The sequence below is a fragment of the Montipora foliosa genome, chromosome 2 (assembly GCF_036669935.1).
Source record: "Montipora foliosa isolate CH-2021 chromosome 2, ASM3666993v2, whole genome shotgun sequence".
In the NCBI taxonomy this organism is placed as follows: domain Eukaryota; kingdom Metazoa; phylum Cnidaria; class Anthozoa; order Scleractinia; family Acroporidae; genus Montipora; species Montipora foliosa.
This window is the reverse complement of record NC_090870.1, coordinates 62,529,451-62,555,430: the sequence shown is the minus strand read 5'-3', so window position 1 is coordinate 62,555,430 and position 25,980 is coordinate 62,529,451. Positions and strand designations below refer to the sequence as shown.

Here is a 25,980-nt window from a genome sequence, read left to right as displayed (position 1 = left end):
TCCTCGGTATTCAACTCCTAAACCGAGCGCCCCGTCTTGAAATTAAAGTGTTGAAGGGCAGGTTATAAATGTAAGGGAGGGGTGATCCTCGCACTCATTGTCCACCACTTACGCCTTACCTATATCAGTTACATAAAACACACATTTGCTCTAGCGCCCATGCACTGGTCTAGCAAAAAACTTCGATTCAATTCGACCTTAAATAAGTTGCGAAGCAGTCTCAATATGGATTCGCGCTATTCCACGCAGCACGCGGTCCTAAAATTGATCATTGTTAAAAAACCCCACCGGGATCATTAATAAAAAGGGTTGTCGTCTTTTTTTTGAAGGATTTATTCATGGCGACTTGAACACTTATTTCACGAATTGCATCGACTGTGTTATTCCTGTGTTGGACAATTTGTGCTTAAAAATTCCAATCGGTGCCCCTTTCTCCTAGTTTTAAACAAACATTCATTGAAATGAAGCTGACTTTCTTTCAGGGTTAAGAGCGTCTACTCTTCTCCTTGCCTTTTCTAACTTCGCAGCTTCAGCTCTTCAAGCCATTCCACTAACAGATCTTAAATGGCAAACGTGGCTGGTTCATCTTGGAATGATCGTCGGCAACATAGGTGCCCCTGTTGGCATGGGATTAGGTCCTCTTATCTCCGCAGCATGGTTTCCGCCAGACCAGCGAACAACCTCGACCGCGCTAGCCTCGTTGTCTTCTTATGTTGGCGTGGGGTTGGCATTCGTCGTTGGTCCTCTACTGGTGCCTGATGTGGGCCATCATGGCGAAACCATCGGGAAAAGCATTGACTATAACAAAATTCGCAAAAACATGACCTCCGAGCAGTTGCATTATCTCAAACGAAAAATCATGGACCTTATGTACATCGAATTGGGAGCGACAGTGTTGTTATTACTGATAGTAATTGTCTACTTTCCTAAGAAACCTCCATTGCCGCCAAGTTTGACTGCAACGATCAATCGCTTGGATTTCAAGGATGGCTTTAGACGGCTTATTTCCAACAAGCAGTTCTTGTTGTTGCTTTTTATCAATGGTATTACTCTTGGTGTATACAACGGATGGTCTTCAATTTTAGACTTAAACTTGTCGCAATTCGGTTTGGGAGAGAAAATCGCTGGATGGCTTGGTTTTGGAACTTCGATGACAGGAATAGTGGCAGGAGTCGCATTGTCTTGGTAAGCGTTTATTTGCTTTCCTTTCACTCTTTCATTGTTCCTTTTTTACAATCGCCGTTCGCAAATCATCACTATAACTCAGTAGTCGTAATTAAATTATTCTCTTTTGTCCAAACAAATTGTAACAATAACCAAGACGCCACTAAGTCTTAGTATGTTGCTTTGTGAGTTTGCCAGTGGAAAACCAGCCCTAAATGGCACAGTGCCCATTAAGCGCAAAACGAATGCTCGACTTGAAGAATAAATTTTCTGCCCACCACCACACTGGACATGGGCCAATTGTAAAACAAACAATTGTAAGAGTGTTAGCCAACAAGAAAGAAGTATTCAAGTCACATGCATGCTACTGTACATTGCAATCTGGTTCAATTGACACTCAAATGATTTTTCCGAATCTATATTCCTGTATAACTGTTATGTGAAATAATATACCCCTTGTATATCACAAACCTGTGTTACTATAGTTAGATACTTCTCGAGAAGGGGATTTTTATTGGTGCATTTGAACGAGCTAGGCGCAGTGGAACCAATGAGAATCGAAAACAGATCTACTTGGGTCCGTTTCAGTCTCTGCACCCTCGGTTACTTTCCGGTTCCGAAAAGCCAATTGTAAAACCACGACCCGCTTATATTAGACAACTGGTATCTCAAAAGATTTTCAAGAGAACTAATAAAAAAAAAAACACGAACTTAATTTCAAAGACGTTTATGACCCGAAGCGGCTTCGGTTTGAAGATACAAAGAAATTTATCTTCCCCTATATACGCCCGAGAAATTTTCGAACTGCTTTCGAGAAAGGAGTCCCTGGTCACATTCTTCCAAGCACAGATCCCGATTAAGATGCATGTAAGGAAGGGGATGGGCTATCAACCATAAAGGGATGCGCTAATACCTCGGCCCTGGAGGCCTCAGTCTGTTTAGATCCAAAATAAGGCGGGGCGGTACCTATTTCCCGGATCCGACACTGAATTCAATGCGGGTTGTTTTTGTAGGCTTGCAGATCACGTGTCACGTCACATGAAAGCCATCCAGCTCGTCCTTCTCTCTGGTGCCGCAGTATCCTACACTTTATTCACTCTGATGTGTGCCAGAATCATTCCCTACAACAAAACGGTCCTCTTCCTATCCTGCGGTCTCGGAGGCTTTTTTACAAACGGATCCATTCCACTCTTTTTTGAGATGGCAGTGGAGACCGCCTATCCTGTAGCAGAAGGCATCACTTCTGTTTTCCTGATAAGCTGTGCAAATGTCCCCCAGTTGATATTCTACATATTTCCTATGTTGCCCAATTTCGGGCTCAAGTGGATCAATTGGTGCATTTTGGTTACATATGCTGCCTGTGTTCCTTTACTCGCGCTTTGGAAAGAGAGATATTATCGCTCTGAAGTAGACGACCGAGAAAAACCAGAGGGAATGAGCAACAGTATTATCTCACCAATAAAATAGAACCCGACTTGATGAAGTAAGCGTAGGTCTAAGCAAGATTACATGAGTCTATGTGACACTGCATGAAATGTTGAATATAAAGTGGAGAGATAATGATGTAGAAGGATCTATATGTATGAGGTTTGTATAATGATCAATATAGGGAAGATATCTGTTTACAAACATTGCTTTTGTTATTCAAATTTGCCAACCCCAGGAACAAAATATCCTTTGTTTCGACAGCCAATGAGGCCGTGGTTGGCACATAATAGGGAGCTTACGAAACGAGGACGACGACGGCTACGAGGACTTCATTTAAAAATACAAGTTCGCGTTATTCATATCACTACGAAACTATTTCATGTCGTCTCGCGTTAAAAATGTGTAGTAACTGTTGAGGAATTTAACTGGTATGAGTGAGTTGGAAGCGTAGAGAGAGAACTGAAAATTCATCGTCATGTGCTAACGTCCTCCACAGAACCTTGAATTTGGTCATTTCACGTCGTCATTTAGGAGATGACGGCAAAGAAATGTACCAAAATGTAAAACGCACGTGCAGAGCGTGCAGAGCCATTGTTTTTGCTCACTAAAGCTATTTTTTTTGTAGCGTCGTCGTTGCCGTCGGCGTCGTCGTTTCGTAAGCTCCCTAATGACAATAGATGACGTCAACGATATCTTCCCTATGCTTTAATTCCTTGTACGTGTGTGTACTGGAAATCATAGTTAACCCTACACAACGTGTAAGGTTACTTATTATACTAGTTTACTAAATGGTAGAAATGCTGCCGAGGGGAAGGGAGATGTTCAATGAATTATGCTGGCGGTAATTTAACGACGCTTCGTGCGTGGAATTGAAGGGAGATTTTAATAGGTCTTGAGTAGGGACGGTGCAAAACAGTGACCTCAAACTGGACCCCCAACTTAACCTTCTCGAGAGAAGAAAGACAACAATAGATGGTTTTCACAGTGACGTTATCAAATTCTAAAATGAAAATCGGCCGCCTTGTTGGTGGACCACATGGCCATACAAAAACTCTGTAAAGTTGCCTGAAACACTTCGACAAATAACCCAGAAAAGATGTACCGCACAGACCTGAGAATTAGAGAGGTGGTTCATAAAAGATTTGCTTCCAACAACATTCCAAGTTCTTGGCCTTTTTCATTGAACGATTTTGAATATAATGTTTTTGTTACGTGACAGTGAAACTATCTATAGTTTGAGGATATGAGAACTGAAATGTAATAAAACGAGTTGATGCCGGTTTATGACAATGACAGACGTTGACGATATGAATGGTAGAAATCGCCAATCATGCATGTCAATAACCAAGGTATTTTCATGATTAACATAACACTGAAGCGAATGTCGCGAAAATGAAAGATGCTGCGAATGAGCGGGCAAGACGAGGATCATTCTCCCTACGAGATTAGGCCCTCACCTGGGTAAATTTACACCATCAGGTTTTAACCCCTGGGTTTGAATAAGTCAATCATCCAATAGTTGCTGGTCATACTCCATCAGAACAGATTTAGTTTTTTAAACAGTTAATTAGAGATAGAATAAACGTTTTTTTCTCATCAAGTTAATAAAAATTATAATTAAAAAAACCTTTTTTCCTGGAAGCAGTTGCTACTTTTGAATCGGAATTACGGCTTCTGCCAAATAATACCAAAAGATTTGACAAACAGATCCAAGAGCGACACAGAGATTTTACCCCATATGGCCTCTATGGGGTTAACGGTTGCCTTTTAGTAATTCCACAAATGTTAGTGGCACTAAAAGTACGTCCATTGTCGTTTTTTCGATTTGCACGTGTCTCTGGACCAAGCGGTAAAGCGTCGACTCAAATAATCCTATGATACAAACTCGAACCAGTCCAATTTCAGTCTCCAAAAATATCGGATAGTAGCGTGCTCCTTTTACGATACGGACCACGGTCTGATCTTTAGGTTGTGAAAGTTTCCAAACAAAGGCAACAGTTAACGTTACTCGTAAACAACTTCCTGACATGAAAAATATATTATATAATCCCCAAAGAAAATGGGATTCAGGCAAGTGTACACAGTGAAAGTGAATTTTAACATCTAAAGGGAGAAACCTCTTACGAAACGTCGGCGGTGTTATTCACCGGTCTTGGTTACCCTGCGAGCACTTGGTTTCTCCCACGGTTCTCTCGAGAGAAAACACTGCGAACAACCCTTTGATTTTCCATCGAGCATGTGCGAATTACGTCAAACCCCACATGATGTTTTAGTCAGTATAAAAAAATACCATAATACTCTTTGCTTGTCCCTCCAAAATTTGGCATAAGCATTGTTTTTACTTTCTCTTGGGATTTACAATGGTCCCAGAGAAGCTGGAAAAAATGCTTATGCAAAATTTTGGTGGGGCAAACAAAGAGTATTATGGTATTTTTGACATTGGCTAATTTGACATCAATTCGTCTTATTTCGCGGGAATCACTGCACACCAGGCTCACCCAACCACAGCAGTTAAGTAGCTGAACGCACGCGCAGGTTTACTAACACGTTTTACCGGTTCAAATTTATTCGTCTTTGGCACTGGATGGCGGCTCACTGAAAGAAAACAAACGGTTTCTCGCTTCGGGAAGCGTAGCAGAAACCAACTGCTCGCAGGGTAGGCCTTGGTCGGTCCGCAAAAGACAAGACCGTGCCCTAGGTCTTGAGTAGGGCCCTCAGCCTTTGGCTTCGGCCCGTACTCAAGACCTCGGGAGCAGTTTTTTTTTTTTTCCCGCACGGACCTTCATTCCAGTTAATAACATATTTTCATAAGAGAGTGAGTTCGAAGTTTCATATTTTGTCGAGTTATTTAAAGTTAAAGATTCCTCACTCTGTTGGTTCTTCAAATAAGTCAGTCGTAACAGTGTTCTCTGCAAGTTAACCGGTTAATGAGAAAATCGCGACCCGCACGAACCAACCCGGCGAACTCCTCGGATGAAAGGGAAACATAACGAAGAAAACGAATTAACACTAGAACGGCGGACTCCTCGGATGAAAGGCAAATATAACGAATAAAACGAATTAACACTAAAGATGGGCAAACAAGGACAACATCTTGATGATGTGTCAAATCTTCACTAGAATAAAATCTAAGGAACATCGGTGTGTCACAGAAACTGCTGCAGTCAATGAACCCATGTCCTCCTTCCGTGGGATAACACAAGCATACTTCATAATTCACAAAAAGATAACAGTGGTCTCGATATCAGGAGTTTTCCAAAAGATAAGCAAACTGTGCATTTACTCTTTTGTGATGTTTTCCTTCCCAGAACACTTTTCCACACGTCGAACAACAAAAGTACAGGTCGGCATTATTAACAGCTTCCTCGGGTAAAAGACCGAGTTTCAAAGGCACTCCGCTAGGTAAGGCGATGTGCAGGAGATCGATGGGACAGTTCTCGGGTTCCTGACCAGGTAATGGGGCCGGGAGGTGACCATGGAATATAGCCATGGCCAATCTCATGTGGTCTTGATTTACGTTAATGAAGTTGCTTCCGTTACACACCTGAAAGAAATGAAACGTTTTTTTTTCTTTAGTATACAGCTCAGTACCATTTTGAGGCCTTTGAAATGTCTAGTTTCCAGTCCCCCTCCACTTTATTTCAACACGTTCTCGCCCATAAATTCGCGATTATCCTCAATTGTTAATTTTCCTTGAATTCACCATTATCGTGAAGTTTGGACAGTGTCCCAGGACTTGTGGTAGCAGAGAAAATAAGGAAATAAAAAATCATATTCGTGGATTGGATTTGAACCCGGAGTTTCTACTTTATAAGAACCGCTTCTTTCCGCTTTACCACTCCACCTTTCTCAAAAAAAAAAACATTTCAGCCTACCGAAGAATATCGGTCATTAGGCCTTAGCTTTGATTTTAAAATGTTTAGCTTTGTCGTAAAGTTTGGAGACCGACCTTTCGTGGTGTTTAATGTTGTTTGTTGGCGAGTGATAATACAGCATTATCAAATAGTGTTTAAAATATTGTCCCTGAGCAGCTAGCGGTGTGCTGATCGAGTGGGTTAGGTGACGGGTTGATCAACATTCCCACGTTCGAGTCCTATATCCACACACTTGAGTTGTCTTTTCAAACAAATATGACCCTTTCCCATAATCTATAACAAGCTTTCAGTCTTCTAAATTCACGATAATAGTGAATTCAAAGCAAATTAACAATTCAGGTTAATCGCGAATTCAAGGGCGAGAACGGGTTGTTTAGTTAGCATTTTCCCCTGATTTGCATTTATTTGTTAGGTAAAATTACATTTTATGTATCAGTGGCAGTGACTAACACTTCAGAAGAGACATCCTGTTGCTATAATTTCACAGATTTCATGCAAAATCTTGATCTTTTTCTTCGCAAAACTGTAGTAATCCACCTAAAGCAGTAACAGAGATTTGACCCAATGACGTCTGGGATACCGGTGCATTGCTTTACATCCTATATCCACACACCCTCTACGGGTTTACAATTGCGCTAATCAAACATCTTGCCACGCTGTTTTACGCGGTTTCTTCAGATTTCGGATTTTTCTTTTCAGAACTAGACGAAGCCTAAATTTTCTCAAAACTTTCTGAGTGAGGGACAAGAGAGAAAACTCCCTCGTCACAACCCCCCAAGTTCCCTCTCCACCGCCTGCAGTAAATAGAATAACCCAAGCCTAGCAGCAGTACAAGTTTTCCAAAAGCCTTGACGCCTAAGAGTGACCACCATCTCATTTCTCCCCACAATATCACCGCTTTATAGAAAAAGCAAGTGCAGGTAATAAGAATGAAGGAAATGATCATTTAAATCAAAATTCTCCAATTCGTAAATAAACTCTCCCTATTAGTGTCAGAATAAATGTATAGAGAACAGTTAAAATAGAATTTGGATTCTTATATCAGAACTAAAGGATTAAGCTGTTAAGTAACCACCTGGCAGCGACTGAATATATCTCTTGCTTTCACTTTTACGTTGAAGTATTTCATCAGTGATGACATCTGTTCCCTTATCTTTCCACAAGGAACACAAACACACATTCCTTCAGGCACCTGCGAACGAAGCTGAAAAAAAAAGCCGGGAAAACAGAGCATGAGTTAACGGGTAATGCAGCGGCTATTCAACGTAAATGTTGCTTAACACGTTTACAAAAGTGTTACAATAATCCAACCTTCTGCGAGTATTTTTCTAACCGGGACCACGGAGTACGTTTGAATGTTGGGGGGGGGGGGGGCTAGGTTTTGGTATGGACCATGGAAGTGTGAGGGGAGGGAGGAGAGGTTTCGGAGAAAATAACACCGTGCGAAAAAAGTGAGGGGGCTATAGCCTCTCCTCCCACCAGCCCCTCCCTCTTTGCAGCCCCTGTCTAATGGGACGCTGGGTAGCTCCAGTCCTTTGTGCATGGAGACAAATAGACAAGACTTCAATTTAAAACGAACTGCGGCCAAACCAACGTAAGCCTCCTAAAAAGAGTTTGTACCCTTTTTCAGCGGAAACAAATTTCCACGACTTATCTAAGACTCTGAATTATTTTTCCACGACTCCAAATATTCAAGCGGTCAGTTCCAAAAAAAAATGCCCAACTGTTTTAAGAAAAACTGTACTATTACTCGATTTCAACAGGTTTTTCAGGACTTTCCAAGGCCTTGAATCATTTCCTAGGACTTCCCAGTCCTGCAAAATGACACAGTAAAATTCCAGGACTTAAAAGAATTTCCAGGACCCGTGCGAACGCTGTGACCGCAGGATTGACTAGGAACTAACCATAACCCAAAAAGGTTATCAAGGGAGAGAAAGTTACGATCGAACTGCTTTATTCAACGTTTACCTTTTCGTACGGCAACCCGCTGGTCAATATTGTTCTGTTCTCGGACCGGGAGATCTAGCGAAAAAAATTAAAAGAGTCAAAAAGACTTTAAAAGATTCAAAAAGAGTCAAAGAAAACATTAGCAAACAAGACCACCGCTGGACAAATCAGGATTAGAACGAGCAAACATTTTGAAAAGCAATGTTTTGATTTTGATTAAGCACCTGTCCGGCATTTAAAAAAGTTGTCACTGGTTTGGCGGCTTTTAACATTGTTTCCCGAAAATGCTGTGCATCTTTTATAACAATGTTAAAACGAAGAAGTGTATTTTTTCGATGCTGATTCTGGGATGATCGGGAAAATCCAAATGCTCGAACGCTCGATTATTAGTTAAAATGCTCTGTCACTCGGTTAAAGAAGATTCGAGGGAGCTATTCCATTACGTATTGCTGGACCTTTGAGCAGCCTCTGCAGCACACGGCTGTAAATCTGTAATGATTCTTAAAGCCTTTGATCATCTCCCGCACTATACTATCATGTGTAATTTACGTCACCGTTGCCAAAGACTTCGTGTTTCTTAAAGGTATAGGTCCTTATTTTACGAGTGTAACTCGTGCCAGTAAACTGATAAGCTTGTGGCCCTCGGTGCGCACTTTTTACCCTTTTACCCCTCCCCCTTCCTCTGTCAATGCTGCGTTTTACGGGTATTCAAAGCTACAACTACACGGATCAGAGGAAAGTCGAAACAAATGTCGATTGAATGAGACCTCAAGCTCAGAATGCCGCGCACTAACCGACTGAGCTACGCCTGTCTCTCTTCTTGCGTGACCGTTACAGATAAAATGGGTAGACATCAAAAGAGATAATCAAGGTTTTCGCACCGAGTTACTTAATTGTTGACGAGATCTATAGGCACCGCATTTTGTTGTTCGAGACCACTTTGATCGGTATAGGATTGATGTAACCTTGAGTAACCTTTTCTAATTAGCCCTTGGCAACAACCAGTTACAATCGAATAATGAGGTATAAAAACTGTAACTTTAAATCAAGTTTACAGAGTAGACCTCTTTGCACACCTGTTGTAAGTGAATCAATTCGCCAGAAATAAGTCAGCTAGAACCCACCCGTGTCTATCGATTGAGTGTGAATAGTTAGGCCTACATTTATCCCTAGTAAAAGGGACAAGGCCTACAAAAATCGTCTCCCACCTCAACGGCTTTGCTGTGATCACCGCTGTTGTCCAAAATGACAACATCCACACCGCAACATCTCAAATGCTGACCCAGGCCCTGCAACATCGTATCCACAACGATCTTAAGCGACTGAGGAGCAATGGGATGCCTCTTCTGAACAAGTGCTGGAAGAATGACCTGAGTAGAAAGAAAAGAGTGATTTAGATGGATCCAGCATATATTAGTCTTAGAATTCTTTGTCCGTTTAATTTTTAGCTCCACGGAAACCAACTTAGAGTCGGAGACCAGGCTGCCCAAGATCAGTGTGAGGGAAAGCCAACAGGGGCGACTTAAATATGAAAGCAAGTAAAGCTATGTTGCTCGCAGTTATGGACGCAATTTTAGCAATTGCGTAGAGAAGCCTGAAAATTTCAGGACTTCAACGGTTTCTGAACCCGTGACCTCGTGATACCGGTGCGGCGCTCTAACCAACTGAGCTATGAAGCCACTGACGTTGGGAGCTGGTCATTTGTTTCAGGCTTCTCTACGGAATTGCTGAAATTGCGTCCATAACTCCGAGGATCATAGCTTTACTTGATTTCACATCCGCAGTTCAGTATATGATTCATTCCATATATATCATTTCGTTCAAAAATATAAGGATTTCTATGGGAATTCCAATGAAAGACTTAAGAAGATAATTATGCGAAAAGAGTCTCAATAAAAAAGCCTTACCTTATTGCCGTTGTGGGTAGCTTCCTTCTTGTGCGGCAATAAGGCAATAAGGTAAGGCCTTTTAATTGAGAAATTTTACGTATAATTTTCTCCTTTAGTCTTTTATCTGGATTCCCGTACAAATCCTTATAATATTGTCGGCCATCACTGCACTTGGGCTGCCTGTGGAAAAATCAGAGTCCAAAGCTACGACTTCGGTAACACTAGTCGCCAAGCAACTCACTTCCCATCCTACCTTAAACATCTTCAGTTGCTGGTAAGAATTGTTAGGGCTAGCGTTTTTCCATTTTTGAATCTAAACAAAATATTACCCACTTTGTACCTTTATTTACCCTCCATAAGTCATGTTGCAGACTTGTCGGCGTTGTTTACGGCTATTCTCGCCAAAAGTTGGAGCCACGCCCGACCAGTTTAAAAAGCCCGGTAAAAGAAAGCCACTGTTTATCGTTACCAAACCCATCAACCCGCTTCAGAGCTGGCTGATCAACCAAGCCGACTGAAAAGGGTTCTTTCCCAATGGAACACGACCTATTGTTTTCTCCCAGGTTGCTCAATCGGTTACCATGTAATTTTCGGTAAGCATGATATTCGCAATTGCATAGATTCCGAGGGCACATTCAATGCTCCTGCGACAATTTCCATTGCCTCAACACATAGACTTATGGTGCTTTCCATTTGACAGAACTGACTGGCCAGACCAACGCCTTCAAATTAACACACTTCGAGGATAATATATACTTCTCAGGAAGAATGCGAGGGATTATCATGCAAGTGTTCCTTCAAATTGTTGCATTTTCTTTGCAAATTATTGGGTCTGACCGGCCAGTTCTGACAAAAGGAAAGCGCCATTAGACTTACATTTGTCCGCGTCCCTGGCTTCGGTCTTTTACGTCTGAAATAAAACAGATTAATAATAACAAGTCAGCTCAATATCAGGACGACCCTTATTTCGGTGCGAATTCATCCTGATCCTCCTTTATTGCTCTGTATTCGTTTACATTACACCGGTATAACTTTCGACGGAAGTCCATCACCCATGAGACTTGATCTGCGATGAACGGATGTCCGTCACGTTATGGTATTACGGAGTGTAAGAAACGAAGACGGTGACGGCAACGACAATGCCACAAATAAATGATATCATTGGTTAAAGAGAAAAAAAGAATCGTGCTGCACGTGAGGCACGCATTTTCTGCACGCCGAGGAGTAAGATATTGCGTAACGATATAAAAATTGGCCATCTAAGGTTGACGAAAGAATTGAGGTCATATCCAGGAGTCATATCATGACCAAGTGAAGTATCATCGTCCCCGTGAGTGTAGTGTGACATAAGGGAGCTTAAGCAACGACAACGGCGACGGCAACAAGAACGTCACACGCACGTGCACGTGCGTTTTTCACTTTTGTCCATTTCTTTGTCGTCGCCAGCAAAAACAACGACGTGAAATAGCCAAATTTGAGGTTTGGTGAAGACCGTCTGCACTTGAGGATAAATTTTCATTTGCTCCCTTAAATTGAGCGCCGTTCCGACCAGTGTCATTTTTGAGGAACTACCACACCCTTGTCATATTAAAAAGGTTGAAATAGTCAATAAGCGTTTAAAATAACGCGAATTTATATTTCGAGATGACGTTCTCGTTGTCGTCGCCGTTGTCGTTGCTTAAGCTCCCTATTGGCTGAGGTTTCGACAACCTGACTTTGAGGACGACTTCCGCTCAGGTTTGTCAAATGTCAGTCAATGTCACCCAAAACAGTCCTTCTCAGGACTACAGTCACCCGGACGATCGTACGTCCCTTATAGTTATACTATGTAAAAAGCACTACAACCAACTCTGATCCAGAAAAATACAAACATAACTTTTAAGAGGAGATACGCAAACAAACTGAAACCGCAAGAGTATCAAATGACTTTACGTTCTGTTAAGTAGCCGCGATAAAATGGCTGTGATGGTGCGGCGATATTTATTAATAAGTTATTAAAGCTAAAATTGGCAGTAATCGGTGAAACTACTGAAAATCTTCGTGAGCCTTTACCTCTGTTTCTCCTTTTTGGGCTGCATCCAGCTTAACGTGAGTGGAAGCTCCATGTTCACGCGTAATCGGGACTCCTTCACCCAGTCCTTCAGTACTTCGTATACTTCAAGCAAACAGTAAGCATCCAGCGCTGAGAACAAAAGTACATTTTTTTATTTCCTTACATAATGTGTCCATTGCATGTGCCGACCTTGAAAATTAAACCAAACAAAATTCATTTAAGACAAGAGGCTGACCGCAGTCTAGGGGAAGCTGAAGGGTCCCTTTTCTATGACTCAGTCTACTGTTATTGCGGCAACGGTGGGCGCTCATGGCTCAGTTGGTAGAGCATAGCACAGACATCGCAGAGGCCATGGGTTTGGATCCTGTTGCAGCCACTTGAATTTTTTAGGTGTCTATAAGAAAATTGCTTAGATTTCTCCAGATAAGTACGATTATCATTTCTCTTATTCGTACTTCAAATCCTGCTGCATGCCCTCAGAAATCTTCTGTTACTCGTTTTAGCGATCTCAAATAGTATGAAAAGCTGAGTGAACTTTGGAGCGTACGTGCAGGGATTCGAACCAGGAACGCTGGGATGCACCTGGGACGCGCCCACCTATAAAATGTAGCAAAATTAGCACGTTTAACATGAAACGATCCGCGGTGAGCCCCAAATCTTGTTTTACTGACTTTGAGATGGAAGAACAACACAACTCACGTCCCAAAGTGACACTACTAACCATAGTCAAAAACCCCGGAGGAAATTGCACAAACATCTGATCTGAGTCAAATGTACACACACAGCAAGTATTGCAATAGAGGTTTTGCACGGCAGCCATGTTGCATGGCAGGAATAATACATTATTTTTCCTATGGGAACAAATGTTCTTTCGAATGCAAAACATTTTCATTGTTCCTGTCATACAACATGGCTGCAGTGCAAAACCTCTATATCAGTTGTTGTAAGACTACGGTATTTGCTATTAATTTTGGTACCTGGGTTGGAGCTCCAAAACTTTAGCATGGGATATACAATTTGTACGAAAAAAAAAATTAGTCCAGACCAATCACACCTACTTCGAGACGCTTAGTTTAAAGCACTTATTTCCGGCGTAGTAAACCCTAAAGCACCTGACTTTCTGATTGAGGTCTGAGCACTGATTTCTTAAAGGCGTAGGTTTCATTTCAGGTCAGAGACACTGTACAGAGACAAATAAAATTCATCATTTTTAGTAAAAAATAAACAAACCAGCGTATATCAGCTGTTCCTCGCTGAGAGGACGTCGTTCCCAGTCAGATAGTTGATACGTTTTATCCAATGGCTTTCCAAGGCACAGGAAAACCAGCTCACTCAAACCTCGCTCCTGTTCGATACAGGCGCGCTGTCGAGCCGAAACGCCCTGCGTGCGGGCAGCCACCTTTTGACCAACGCTTGGAAACTTTAGGATCTGTTGCGAAAAGATTCGTCATCACTAAAGAACAACACAGTTTCGAATAATCAAGAGCATTTGAAAACAATAGTTTATGCAAAATTTTGGGGTGGGGTGGGGGGGGGGGGAAACAAAGTGTATTATGGGACATTAGAAAAGAGAGAATTATAACTAGTCATTTAAGACTGTTCAACAAACCGGGAACTCATAAAACTTGCCTGCAGCCTGGTATCTCGTATAGATTTCGTATGAGTTTCAAGACCTCACGCAAATGCAACCTATATCAAGGTAGCGGCATGTCAGCAAGTTTTAACGCCTCGCTTTAACTACATTTGTACCGCTGACTAACCTGTTTGCTCAGTGGGCACAAGTCAACAAAGCGTGCTAACTGCGTCACAGCTTCCTCGAATACAGGACAGGTGGAAACAAGGTTTTTGAAGTCCGAATCCACACCGTAACCTGCAAAATTTGAGAACCTTTGCCACATTGTCTCATATTCATTGGTTGACACTGGCGAGTAATAATTTCCTACCCAACTTAAGAACTTGAGGATTGGCGAAGAAATTCTCAGCAAACGTTTGTATTTCTGAATCTTTGACGTTGTCCATCATTGCAATTATATCCAGGATGAAAACCTCGCTCCAAGTGGAAAGCTGAATGATTGCCAACCTGAAAATAAAAATCCGGAATCGACGATATAGCTGAGACGAGTCCTACTAGAGTACGGAACTAACGCTTGCATCCTAAATAAAGAGCTCAGTTAAAAGGGCTTTTCATTCAGTAAGGTCATGTACGCTGTTGTATTCCCATGTACACTACGGTGTTATTCTTAGGATAGTGTTAGATGACTAACCATGTTAAACCAATGTATGATTGCATGCTTCACTACCTATATACGAGGGTTTTTTCCATCACTGCTGACAACAACGACCGCTGGCTAGTTCCAAACTATGAGAAGTCGCAGTAAAGATCCACTTTTGAAACCATTTGCTACCACAACGAAGATTAAGCATTTTTTTAATCACCAAAATAACCGTTAAACTTCTATTTTGCAGACCTTCAAAGTCTGGAGCCTTTTTATCGTCGTCTTGGAATGTAAAATGACGCAACAAAATTTTCGCTTTCTAAGCAACACAAATTGAGACTGCATACAAGGGAAGACCTCGGGAAGACCTTAGAGAGCAATGACCAGTACCAGGTTGCTGACCAGCGGTTTTCGTTAAAACAATGGTTTGCTGGGGGTGCTCAGTCTCACGGGCTCAGAAAATCTGGTTGTGGTCATTGTTATTTAAGGTTTTCCGCATAGAAGACCCGGGCGTCCATGCCAGATTCATGGACTTTCTGATTCAGAACCATTCACAGGGATTCAGAGGTCGTTGTGTTTTTTCGCTGACCAAAAGGAATTGAGGGCTCTGGAGAGGGGAATGTTTGTTCGACAGAAGAATAAATTAAAGTGCGTTGTACGCACGCAAACACCTTTCGTCCGTCCCAGCCCGACACATAGTTGGTCTCCATTCCGTGTCAAGTCCCACTACAGCACCGGGCTGCAAGAAAAAGACAAGACATATTTTGTTAATTAGGAATTGCGATTGTTTACGCCCCGTCTCTTCGCCAGATAGCAGCCGCATTTCAGCCAGTGCCGCCTTAGCCAAGCTCTCTTCAATAATCGACAACAAAGCAATACTCATATTGGACCTGATATGGCGATGGACAAAAGTAGTAATAAATCATCACGTGACCGAATCTTGATACAACGTACGGCATTGCCAAGTATAAAAGGGTGAGTCATGAAAACGGTGAAGTAGAAGAACAGAAGGAGGTAATATGTGGAGGAGATGAGGATCAAAATAACTCTGCAAGCACTGAGATTATATGTTCAAAGGACACGTTAGAGAAGAACCCGCAAACGAGGAACATTGAAGAAATGTTTCTTTTTGTCGATGGTGACTAGAGGGTGCGCGGAAAAAATCCGACTTCTCCTCTAAAGGAGTCGAACCTACGACGACCTCCCGATTTCTACTTGGGATGCTCTACCACTGAGCTAAAGGGGCTGATCGGAAAAATCCGAGTGCTCCTTTGCAGGAGTCGAATCTACGACGACCTTCCGATTTCTAGTTCGGATGCTCTGCCACTGAGCTATGGAAGACTCGTGGGAGCTAAGCCACTAAACTAGGATCAGGCAACGATTGTCCCGCTCTACTCCTAGGACTGGAATTGTCTGAACAGTGCATTCTTGCAATATAAACAATTTATAAAATAATTAGGATAGTACGCGCACTCTCATTGGTCAACAGCTGTGTTTAGATCTACATGAGAGTATGGAAACATGTCTGTGACATCACACGAATTTTGATTGGTTATGAGTTGCGAGGCGCGCGTTTTGATTGACTGGTAGGAAATATAAGCGTGTATCAAGAAAATCTGTTTCAATCAAAAAGTAAAAAAACCAGCATTTTCCTTCATTTGACAAATTATCTTTGGGAAATATATGCAAAGCCTCATAAACTGTCTCGAATTCTCCCAACTCCCCCTCGTGTTTAGATGAGGCTTTGGAAACAAGGAAAACGTCCTCTATTGCTTAAATAGTGCACGAGATGCTGAAATGTTAACCCAAATAAATTAATGAAGAAATGCATATTTTTCGATGGTGACAATGGTGATGTAAGCGCCCGTTCACTTCTTCAGCTGCCGCCTAATGAGCATAAAACGGGAAGAAAAAAAAAACAAAATTGGAAATAGAGAGATGAGTATCCCCTTACGCAACACAGGAGCAAAAAAGAATGAAAATCTTCGCCCCTTAACTTCTCTCTTTTTTTGAGAATTTGCTGGATATCTGTCCTTCAAAGACAATGAATGCGCTAAAATCACACACAAATTTCTTTGATTTTTGGGCATGCAAAACGCAATTTCTGCCTCGCATTTCCCGTTTGTCGAAAACGCGATGCTAAATCTCTCTAATCCTTCCCTTTTCCGTACGTAAACAAGGAAAGCAAACGATGTGGGTAAAAATATGATTCAAGTACAGTCCAAATAGGATGGTGAGAATTTGGGGCAAAAAATAGTACACTTTACCGCACACAAAACTCGCATGCATTCTCTTAGAGATCTTGCGTTGTCGATAAGAAATATCCTCTCCAGCGGTAATGGAAAGCGATAGACATGCCAAGGTGTTTTCGAATTTTCTGCCCACTCAGAAGTGAATATTCTGGGATGTAGTTCCCCTTGCATTTCCGCTTCCCAGTCTTCAGAAGCCTCTTCATTGATCTCCCTGAAAATAAGCCGTAAACGAACTGTTATAAACAGCCAGTGGTAGAGCAGGATCCCCTTCAGTGAAAAGACACGTATGACGTTAAATAAATTTTCTGAAGTTTATAATAATTTATTGAGTGTTCAAGTTTGATAAAAGAAAATTTTGATTTAAAGTCAGTGCAATCTCGTCCCCAGAGTCCGCTTTTCTATTGGTCAGCATCAAGAACACGGACTCTGGCCACTTCCAAGGCAGGAAATCCGCAAATATGGTAGCCGTTGACAACCACTGTCGTTTCAAATTTCTAAGCGTGCGCAGACGAGCCGGAAGTTCGTTATTTGCGGACTTCCTGCATTTGGAAGTGCCCAGAGTCCGTGTTCTTGCTGCTGATCAAAAGTAAAGCGGACTCTGGGGACGAGATTGAATTCAGTGAAGATCATAAATTAGGATCGGATATTAACTTCTGTCAACGCCAAATGCTACAAGTCAAGACTTAGAGGACGAATTCTACATAAAAAATCGGTAGCTTATACATTGTACGAGACCAAAGCAGTTGCGGCAATACGAACACATAAAAGAAGATTGGTAATTGGCTAAAGGACAACTATAAAGTCAGAGTCCCAGAAATGATTCGAACCTATGACATCTGTAAAAATACTGGTCGGTTGCTCCACCCATTGAGCGACAAGAATTCCTGCGGAACTAGATCCCTTATCTGCAGTATGTTCTTCCTAGACAGCGTTGCAATCAGTTTATGGAACTTGCTTAATCACTGAAAAATGCATTATACTTTACTCAGTTTCCAAAATTCCCATACCCTCGTTCCAGAGGTTTTTCTTGAGCCGCGAGAGAGCCGCGAAGCGGCGAAGACGAGTCGCGAAGCGGCGAGAAGAGAAAAACCTCTGGTTACCTTGGACTTGAATCTCACTTTCATGCAACCGCAAATCAATATGATTGGTTCGTTTGATTGGTAATACCGAGGGAACGCGTGATTGCTAAGTTGCCATTGGTCCCTTTTGAAATTATCAATTTCACGCGTTTGACAGCTGGCGTCAGCATGAAAGTGAGATTCAAGTCCAACGTAACCAGAGGTTTTTCTCTTCTCGCCACTTCGTGACTCGTCCTCACCGCTACGCAGTTCTCTCGCGGCTCAAGAAAAACCTCTGGGACAAGGGAAAAATTCCCAAGGTGTGGCTGCACTTCCTTTTATCAGCAATAATTTATGAGTCCTCTTGTAGTTTAACAGATGACTCCAAAGTTTAAAAACTTACCAAGAGTCAAGAGCTTGTTGCACTAAAGGAGGGAGGAAGCTCTGAGGTAGGTGATAAAACATGGCCCATCTGGCTGCTTCTTCAATGTCATTATAATCAACCAGACTCTCTACAAGTTTGTGTTGCAGCCAGACATTGTCACCAAGAGCAGTCTGCAAACAAACCAAGAATATCTTAAGGCCGAGCTGCTTATAATATAAATAGGTCAAACAAAACAAAAAAAAAACGCTTTATACTTCTTCATGGTATACGAAATTTATACAGAAATTATAAGCAAAGGTGTTGTATTACATTTACAAAGAAGGAGGTAAGCTCTAATGTCAAAGCCATGGATGCCACAAAGGTGCAAGTCTACTGCTGATTGTAACTTTACACATAAACAACTGTACACAACAACTGTATACAATGTCATATACAACAACTACTACAGTATTATTTTAATCTCATAACCCACTGCCTTTGTTCACTGGTTATGTTTGTAACTAGTTTACCTAAATGGTAGAAATGCTGCTGAGGGGAAGGGAGGTGTTCAATAATGTTTGCGGTACTTTAACGATGGTTCATGCGTGGAACTGAAGGGAGATTTTAATAGGTTCAGTGATGCCTTTCGTTTCGTAAATACAGCATTTTGAATTTCCGCATTGTCATCTTACATGACACCATGATACGAAGCTATTTGGTTGAAAAAAAAATGTCCATCCCTATGAATCTCAGCAGCTTGAGCCTTTCAAGTACATTATTTTGGAGATGTGTTCATAGACATGTATTTTATCTCATGAGCAAAAAGTACACTATAAGCGCTTCGCTTTCATTGCAAAGTAAACTCCACATGGCGTCTCCATACAATTCCATGAAACGCACGACAAATAACTTGGGAAATGATGCAGCCCACACAGACCTGACAATTGGAAAGGTGGTTAAAAGGATGTGGCTGTTTCCTTCAACATTCCAAGTTCTCAGCTTTTTTCACTGAATGATAAGATTTCAATTTTTTTTTTTGTTTTTTTTTGTTGCGTGACAGTGTAAACTATCTATAGTTTCAGGATATGAGACAGCAGGCTATCATCTTCTGTGTATATTAGTCCTTATTGCCCCCAATGGGGCATAGGGCCGCCATCACATCATCTTCTGTGTGACAAGATCATATTGTGCATCTTAGTCACTCCATTTGTGCACAGCCACAATTGCACCTTTGACCAAAATCACTTGCAATTTGAAGAAAACTGTGTTCTCCCAATTAGAGAGCTGCCTCATTCATTCGCTTCAGGCTCACTCACTGTGGCAGCAATAGTTCAGAAACCTCAAGAAATGTATTGAAAGAAATCTTACTAATAAAAGATTCAATTCACCTCAATGAGATTGTCCCATTTCTGATTCAGTGGTTGCGTCTGAAATGAAATTAAAGTAAATTTAATATTTCTAGGAGCTGTGTATTAATCCTACAAATTCCGATCTTTAATTAACTAAAAGTTCTCACAATGCCCTTACATCTGAATATTTCTTCTGCAAGAGGTATCTCAATCCATTCAAGTTCTTTTCTTTGTAAATATTTGGGTAATCCTCTGCAAAGAAAAAACTATCTTAACATGCTACATAAATATGTAATTTTAACATGCTCTTTCATAAAAAAAAAAAAGAAAATTGCAATAAAGAAATAAGCAATGACAACAAGCTCCCTTGCGCTGCCTAATAATAGATAAAGTGCTCCAACATGGTTCACATCTCAAACCACCGCTGACAAAGTGGCTGACCAATCCCTTTCACCTTAACAGTAGTGAAGCAGCTCTCGTAACCAGCTGTCGTTTGGTAATGTATGCAGCTTCTATTGTTTTCAAGTCTAAGTCATTGTTTCAACTGTTTGGTCTTTTGGTTTTTAGTTAGGGTAGCAAGCCAATCACATTACACATGTACGTTACAAGTCTTTAGAACTGCTGCACATTACCCCACTTTAACATTTTAAGTAAGATCATAGATGGTAGGGTGATTAAGCTGCAGTTGCACTTTCATGTCAAGATAAATGCAAGGACTGCAGTTTTCTTATTTTTTCACCAGCAAAATTACTTTTATTGTTTAGTGCTTCCACCTACCTGCCTTCAAATGAAACATCTTTACTAGTCTTTCTCCAAGCTTGACAAGAGCCTTATTTTTCAGTCGATGGTTCTTTGGTTTTGGAGAAACAGTCTTTCTGAAAAAAAAAACAACAACAACAACAACAACATGGGAAATTAATAAACATTGGTACTGTTTCACAAACACACTACTTGTCATGTGGATAAATGTAATTGAGGGAGAGATGTGGAGGTGCTGGGCAGTTGCAATTCTGAGTTCCTGGGATCAAGTGTCATGTTGTGACCACTGTTGACCTGGAATTATTTTGGGTCGTCCCAGGGCTGTTCAACTCCCAAACAGAATTATGCCTAAAATGATATTTAACAAATCCAACCTTTGTCAGTTAGTATTCAATGTATGGTGGGGTCATACATGGTGTTTTGGTGTTTCGGTGTTTTGCTGTTTCGTGGTTTATAAAGTAATGCCCATAAATAGATCACCATAAAAAGTCCCTATATGAAAATATCACTATTCAATAATTATCAATGATTTGTGCTTTATAAGTTACGTATAACTTCTAGCCAGCAGTTGCACATCACGTGGTAACACCAAGTTTGACAGGTGCAGTAGCTCTGGACTAAAGCCGGCCAGTTCCATCTGATCTTTGAAGATCATTTCACATTTTGAGGCATACTACATGAGTATTTATTTTGTGCTTTTCATGTTTCAACCCTCTTCCTGATAGATGAGTACTGTATGTACATTGTATTAATTTTTTTAGCAGACTCCCAAAGATCCTTTGTGTGATTTAAGTCAACAGTGAATGGTTATAGTTAATGCCAGTGTTTGTAATCAGTTGCTTTCTGAGCGTTTGGCACCCCTATAAGGCAGCTGCTTCCCAGTTCAAGTTTCTTTTATTGATGCTGATCTCGGGATTACAAAATGGAGACTGTGATTTCAAACTGGATATGAAACACAGGTATAAAATGAAACAAAAACTACATAAGCTGCCTAAAATTATAATTATGATAGCACTGACCAAGGGATGCACAAAGTGACAAATGAGTCTAAAGCCTGCTGGTCTTGATCAGACTACTTTCAGATAACTTTGAACAAAAATTGCATTAAAAGTCACTTTGCACAAAATGTCTTCCATGTGCAGCCTCCTGTAGCTATTAAAAATGCACACACTTACTCAACTACTTCATCAAGCTCTTCATCACTCAATCCACACAAATCATCAATCATCTTCATAAACAACTGCAATGAAGCTGAACATCCTGCCACATAACTAAAATGAAAATTTTTAAAAAGAATTCCGTTATTAAATACAAATAGATGTGTATATAATGTACATGATTTTATATTTAAAGTTTGAAAATAACTGCTGGGTATGGTATTAAATGAAGTAAACAACTTTCCAACTCTTTCTGAGGTATTGAATATGGAGAAGCATATTTAATATTCAGTACACTCAGGTAACTTCAATTCATTTCTAGGTAACACTGAAAGTACAAGTACCTCTCAGCTAATTGTAACTTGTCCACAATGATTAAAGGCAGCAAGATCTGGGTAATAAGAAACACTTTAACAAATCATGATATATGGGGCTTATCATTCATAAAACCAATATTTAACCACTGACTTCAGAATTTTTATTAAATAAATATAAGGTACATGAATGTTGTACAGTCTGTGTGCTTCCAGTATCCTAGAGTTTAAGGAGCACTGACAAAGGGAAGTAAAGTACTGTAGATTTTATATTGACCTTACCTCATTTACATCAAATTGTTTTTGAAGTTTCAATTTGTAGGCAATGGTAGCTCCCTGTTTCAAAAGTTAAATGGTAAAAATTTTACAATTACATGTACTTGTAGGGTACTTGAATGTCAGACAGCACTTTAATTATTATAATTTATCCCAAGTATTTTACATTAATTACTGCCTGCTTGGCATCATTATTGTACAAAAACAACTTTAAATAATAAAATATCAAGTCAGAGTGCCCAGAGGAAAAACTTTCAGACTTAAATAGATCAAGAAACAACAAACTCAACCCATGAGAGACTTAACAGTAGACTGCACATTGAGCCTCTCAAAAGTATCAACCCTGCTTCCCTGGATAGTAAAAGAATAATAATTAATAAGAAAAGCAAAAATGTTGTCCTCTGGCTTCACTTGATAATCATGATAAACAACAAGCATGTTGCTCATTTTATTTTCTCGGTCGAAGTAAACAACTGTACAGGCCAGTGGGGCTAGTAAATTTGAGTTGGACTTACCCCTGATGATTTGTTCAATGGTAACCCACCAATTTCCCTCATCAAATACATCAGTTTAACTGAAACAGTTTGCTTGGATTTAAAATTAATATATGCTTTTAAAACATCTTTTTGTTCATCTTGTTGGAATAATCAGTTATCAAAAAAAATCTTTCCAACAGACATTCAGACTAGTTAGACCATTTTTCATTCAGACTAGTTAGACCATTTTTCATTCAGACTAGTTAGACCATTTTTCATCTTCTCGGTCGAAGTAAACAACTGTACAGGCCAGTGGGGCTAGTAAATTTGAGTTGGACTTACCCCTGATGATTTGTTCAATGGTAACCCACCAATTTCCCTCATCAAATACATCAGTTTACCTGAAACAGTTTGCTTGGATTTAAAATTAATATATGCTTTTAAAACATCTTTTTGTTCATCTTGTTGGAATAATCAGTTATCAAAAAAAATCTTTCCAACAGACATTCAGACTAGTTAGACCATTTTTCATTCGCCCATCAAGCCAGTAAAATACCCATTGACTCCTGGGGGTTCCCCAATGACGAGTAAAATCGTCAGGGGTTAGACAGAATACTGAAAATACTAAGTCAGGCCAGTTTAGGTGTCAAAGAGATTTATGATTAAAAGTAGGGACATATGTGCCAAAATCACTCCCAGTGGACTTGTAAATTGAAATTGGTTTGAAGTGAACCCAGGAGTTTTATACCTCAATGGAATTTGATCACCCAGGTTCAAAGGAGTCCAGAGAACGACTGTTGTGAGTGACTGAGGTTTTGACAACCAGACCTGAAGACATGACTCGATCTGAAGATAACTTGCGCTAAGGTTGTTGAAAAGTCAGTCACTGCCAGTAGCCCTCCTTTCACCCAGATGATCAAATTCAATTGAGGTAGTAAATTTGTAATTTCACAATACTATTGGACCTGGGATTTTTTTCCTGCTCTGGTAAAAGGTCACCTTATTTTTAACACTTCAAATAAAAAATGATAAAAACAAGCAGTGTGTGACAGTGTCAGAGAACAGCATAAATTCAACTTACTTCTTTGTATTTCCTTTTTGAATGCATCAAAAATCGAACATGTTTTGCCAAGAAACCATTATCTCCTACGTCTAGTTGAAATGTTCTCTTTATTGGCTCAAAAAGTAAATATGTTGATGATACAACAACTTCCAAAGCCAAGTCCTTTTGTTCATCAGTTGGCCAATAACCTAACAATTTTCTTTCTTCAATGCTTCTCCCTTCACTCTTGGATTTCAGCCAAGCTTCAAACTCCACGAGAGTCAGGTAGGCAAGAGACTTTTTTCCACTTTGAATATCAAAGTCCGCAAATTTGACTACAAAGATCACAAAATCAAAGCAATTTTTGCTAGCATCAAAAGCTCGGGGAAGCAACTGCTTGAGTTCTGTAATCATATCCGTGAAATAGACTGATTCAAGGGCATCAAGCCAGTCTCTCTCTGATAAAAGATGGACAGAACTGGACATATGCTTTTGTAATGGGTTCGCAATCCAAGCATCACAATCAACAGAATGTACTGAGGATGTTTCATCATTTAATAGATCTCTTTTCCAAGTTGCATTAAGATAAACATTCTCCTGTGATACATATGTCTGATTAACTGATTGCTGAAAAGCAGCATTCGAATTGAGCTCAGTATCCAAAGCACTGTCTTGGCTTGAGTTGTCATCATCCCAATTTTCCTCACAACTAACAAAATCAGGAGTTGATTGCAGCAGAGCTTCTTTAAATGCAGCTGAGTGTATAGTTCTATGGTCAATGAAATTGTTCTTACAGTCACCATTCTTAACTTGCCCTGCTTCTCCTGTGACAGATCACAAAAAGAATGTGAATTTCAAAATTTAAAGTTTCTCAGCTTATCATGTACATGTACAGTTCCAAATTTTGATGTATGAAAGGGTAAGGACAAGAAGAGCTCAGTTCTGATTTCAATCCAATACCACTTCTTAAGTGTAGGTTGATGGTACATTGGTGAGAGCACTGGCCTCCCACCAATGTGGCCTGGGTTCAATTCCTAGACTCAGTATCATATGTGGTTTAATTGGTGGTTTGGTAATCTCTACTCTGCTCCGAGACGTTTGATTTGATTTGATTTGATTTGCGTTAAATTATGTGTTGATTTCAGTTTACAATGTCCCCAATTAGCACTCCAGCGCTAGAAGACTAGACACTTCAATAAAGTTCCTTTCCTTTAAGTAACACCGTCAGTGTGTCAATCTGTGTGTCACAGACAGGGTGTTTACTTTGGCATACAACTGCACAACCATGAAGGAGGTTTTCAATTTCATGTCTGCTCAGAATACATGAATATACATACATGTGAGTACACTTTTTTTTTTAATTCTGAAGTACATGCAACTGCATGACTGTAGTGTAAATTAATGTTTAGACTGTATTGACATCTGAATTTTTCCAAATAATCAGCAAAGTAGCAATAATTTTAGAAGGAGCAACCTCTGGATAGTTCATTCAACAAGGAACAATAAATGGTCTCATACATATATACATGCATGTATGTAGATCATTTACTATGATGGGTCCTCATGTTACAAATCAAAAAGGGTGTCTCAAAAATGAAGACCCTAAGACCCTGAAAACTGCAAAACTCGGAAACGAATTAAGTACCCCTGAAAACCCTCAATTTGGCTAACCCTAGGCCTAACTACATGTAAGCCTAGAGTTATGTGCTCATCAAATCGAACCTTCAGCAAGTCTCGAGTTAACTGGCACATTAGCCAAATTGAGGGTTTTGGGGTACTTTATTCATTACCGAGTTTTCAGGATCTTAAGTTCTTTGTTTTCGAGACACCCGATCAAAAATTATATAATGTCACAACTTACAAGTGGTTAATGTTATGTATGTGAACAACTGTTATTTTTTGTGCACAGCAGTACCTTAATTCACATTACTCCACTGAGATTTATGTTGTTGCTTTTGTAGGTTTCACATTTTCTTTCTACTTTTATAATGGTTAAGATTGTATTAATTGCCTGATCTCATTTAGCACCTTTCCAATCTTATAATGTACATTATGTCTTCTTTTTCAAACGAGCCTTTTGCTCATAGTACATCTCGAGGCTGAATCAATGTACCTACCTTCTGCATCTTTCACGCGAGCGCCATGATCTAACCAGTCATCATCGAATTCGTTCGCTTGATTTTTATCGGTGTAAACGGACAATAGTACGTTCAACACCTCCTGGAGGAAAAAATATACACACTGGAAAGTAGCTAACATGTCGACCTGTTACTTTTTACAGTAAAATAACTAGATAATGAAAGAACTAAAATTTATCGGTGGAGTGATACAGTAGGTGTTCATTGTTTTTCCCAAGGCGTT

At 40.3% G+C, this 25,980-nt stretch overlaps 2 protein-coding genes across 3 annotated transcripts in view; one reads left to right on the top strand and one right to left on the bottom strand.

Annotated features, from left to right (window-relative positions):
* Positions 1-2,790, top strand: part of LOC137984891 (solute carrier family 49 member 4 homolog) — a 7,283-nt gene extending 4,493 nt beyond the window's left edge. Inside the window, exons 2-3 of the mRNA XM_068832232.1 lie at positions 483-1,185; positions 2,178-2,790. Coding sequence (XP_068688333.1) covers positions 483-1,185; positions 2,178-2,631 — 1,157 coding nt within the window. The 3' untranslated portion in view covers positions 2,632-2,790. The remainder of the gene's footprint in view (positions 1-482; positions 1,186-2,177) is intronic.
* Positions 2,791-4,196: 1,406 nt separating this feature from the next.
* On the bottom strand, positions 4,197-25,972 carry LOC137984881 (exonuclease mut-7 homolog). Of its 2 annotated transcripts, none has more exons than XM_068832209.1 (20): positions 25,737-25,972; positions 23,659-24,443; positions 22,108-22,161; positions 21,856-21,902; positions 21,530-21,625; positions 20,373-20,470; positions 19,774-19,847; positions 19,635-19,673; positions 18,286-18,437; positions 16,840-17,035; positions 15,244-15,311; positions 14,300-14,436; positions 14,117-14,226; positions 13,587-13,785; positions 12,356-12,485; positions 11,180-11,213; positions 9,623-9,784; positions 8,436-8,489; positions 7,543-7,671; positions 4,197-6,136 (listed from the first exon to the last, which is right to left on the bottom strand). In XM_068832209.1, the coding sequence occupies exons 1-20, from the start codon at positions 25,876-25,878 to the stop codon at positions 5,837-5,839; spliced, it is 3,006 nt and encodes a 1,001-aa protein (XP_068688310.1). In that variant the 5' UTR covers positions 25,879-25,972; the 3' UTR covers positions 4,197-5,836. The 2 variants fall into 2 exon arrangements, with proteins under 2 accessions (XP_068688310.1, XP_068688320.1); XM_068832219.1 differs by having other exon boundaries at positions 5,704-6,136; positions 23,659-23,954; positions 25,737-25,958.
* Between the last annotated feature and the right edge of the window lie 8 nt (positions 25,973-25,980).

What these genes read in the sequence shown, in the direction of transcription:
- LOC137984881 (XM_068832209.1), bottom strand. Translation starts at nt 25,878, where the DNA reads ATGTTAGCTACTTTCCAGTGTGTATATTTTTTCCTCCAGGAGGTGTTG. An exon ending in TCGCGTGAAAGATGCAGAAG is followed by an intron (nt 24,444 to 25,736) that starts GTAGGTACATTG and finishes GATCTGTCACAG; the next exon opens with GAGAAGCAGGGCAAGTTAAG. An exon ending in CCCAAAAAGGAGAAACAGAG is followed by an intron (nt 11,214 to 12,355) that starts GTAAAGGCTCAC and finishes GTTTTATTTCAG; the next exon opens with ACGTAAAAGACCGAAGCCAG.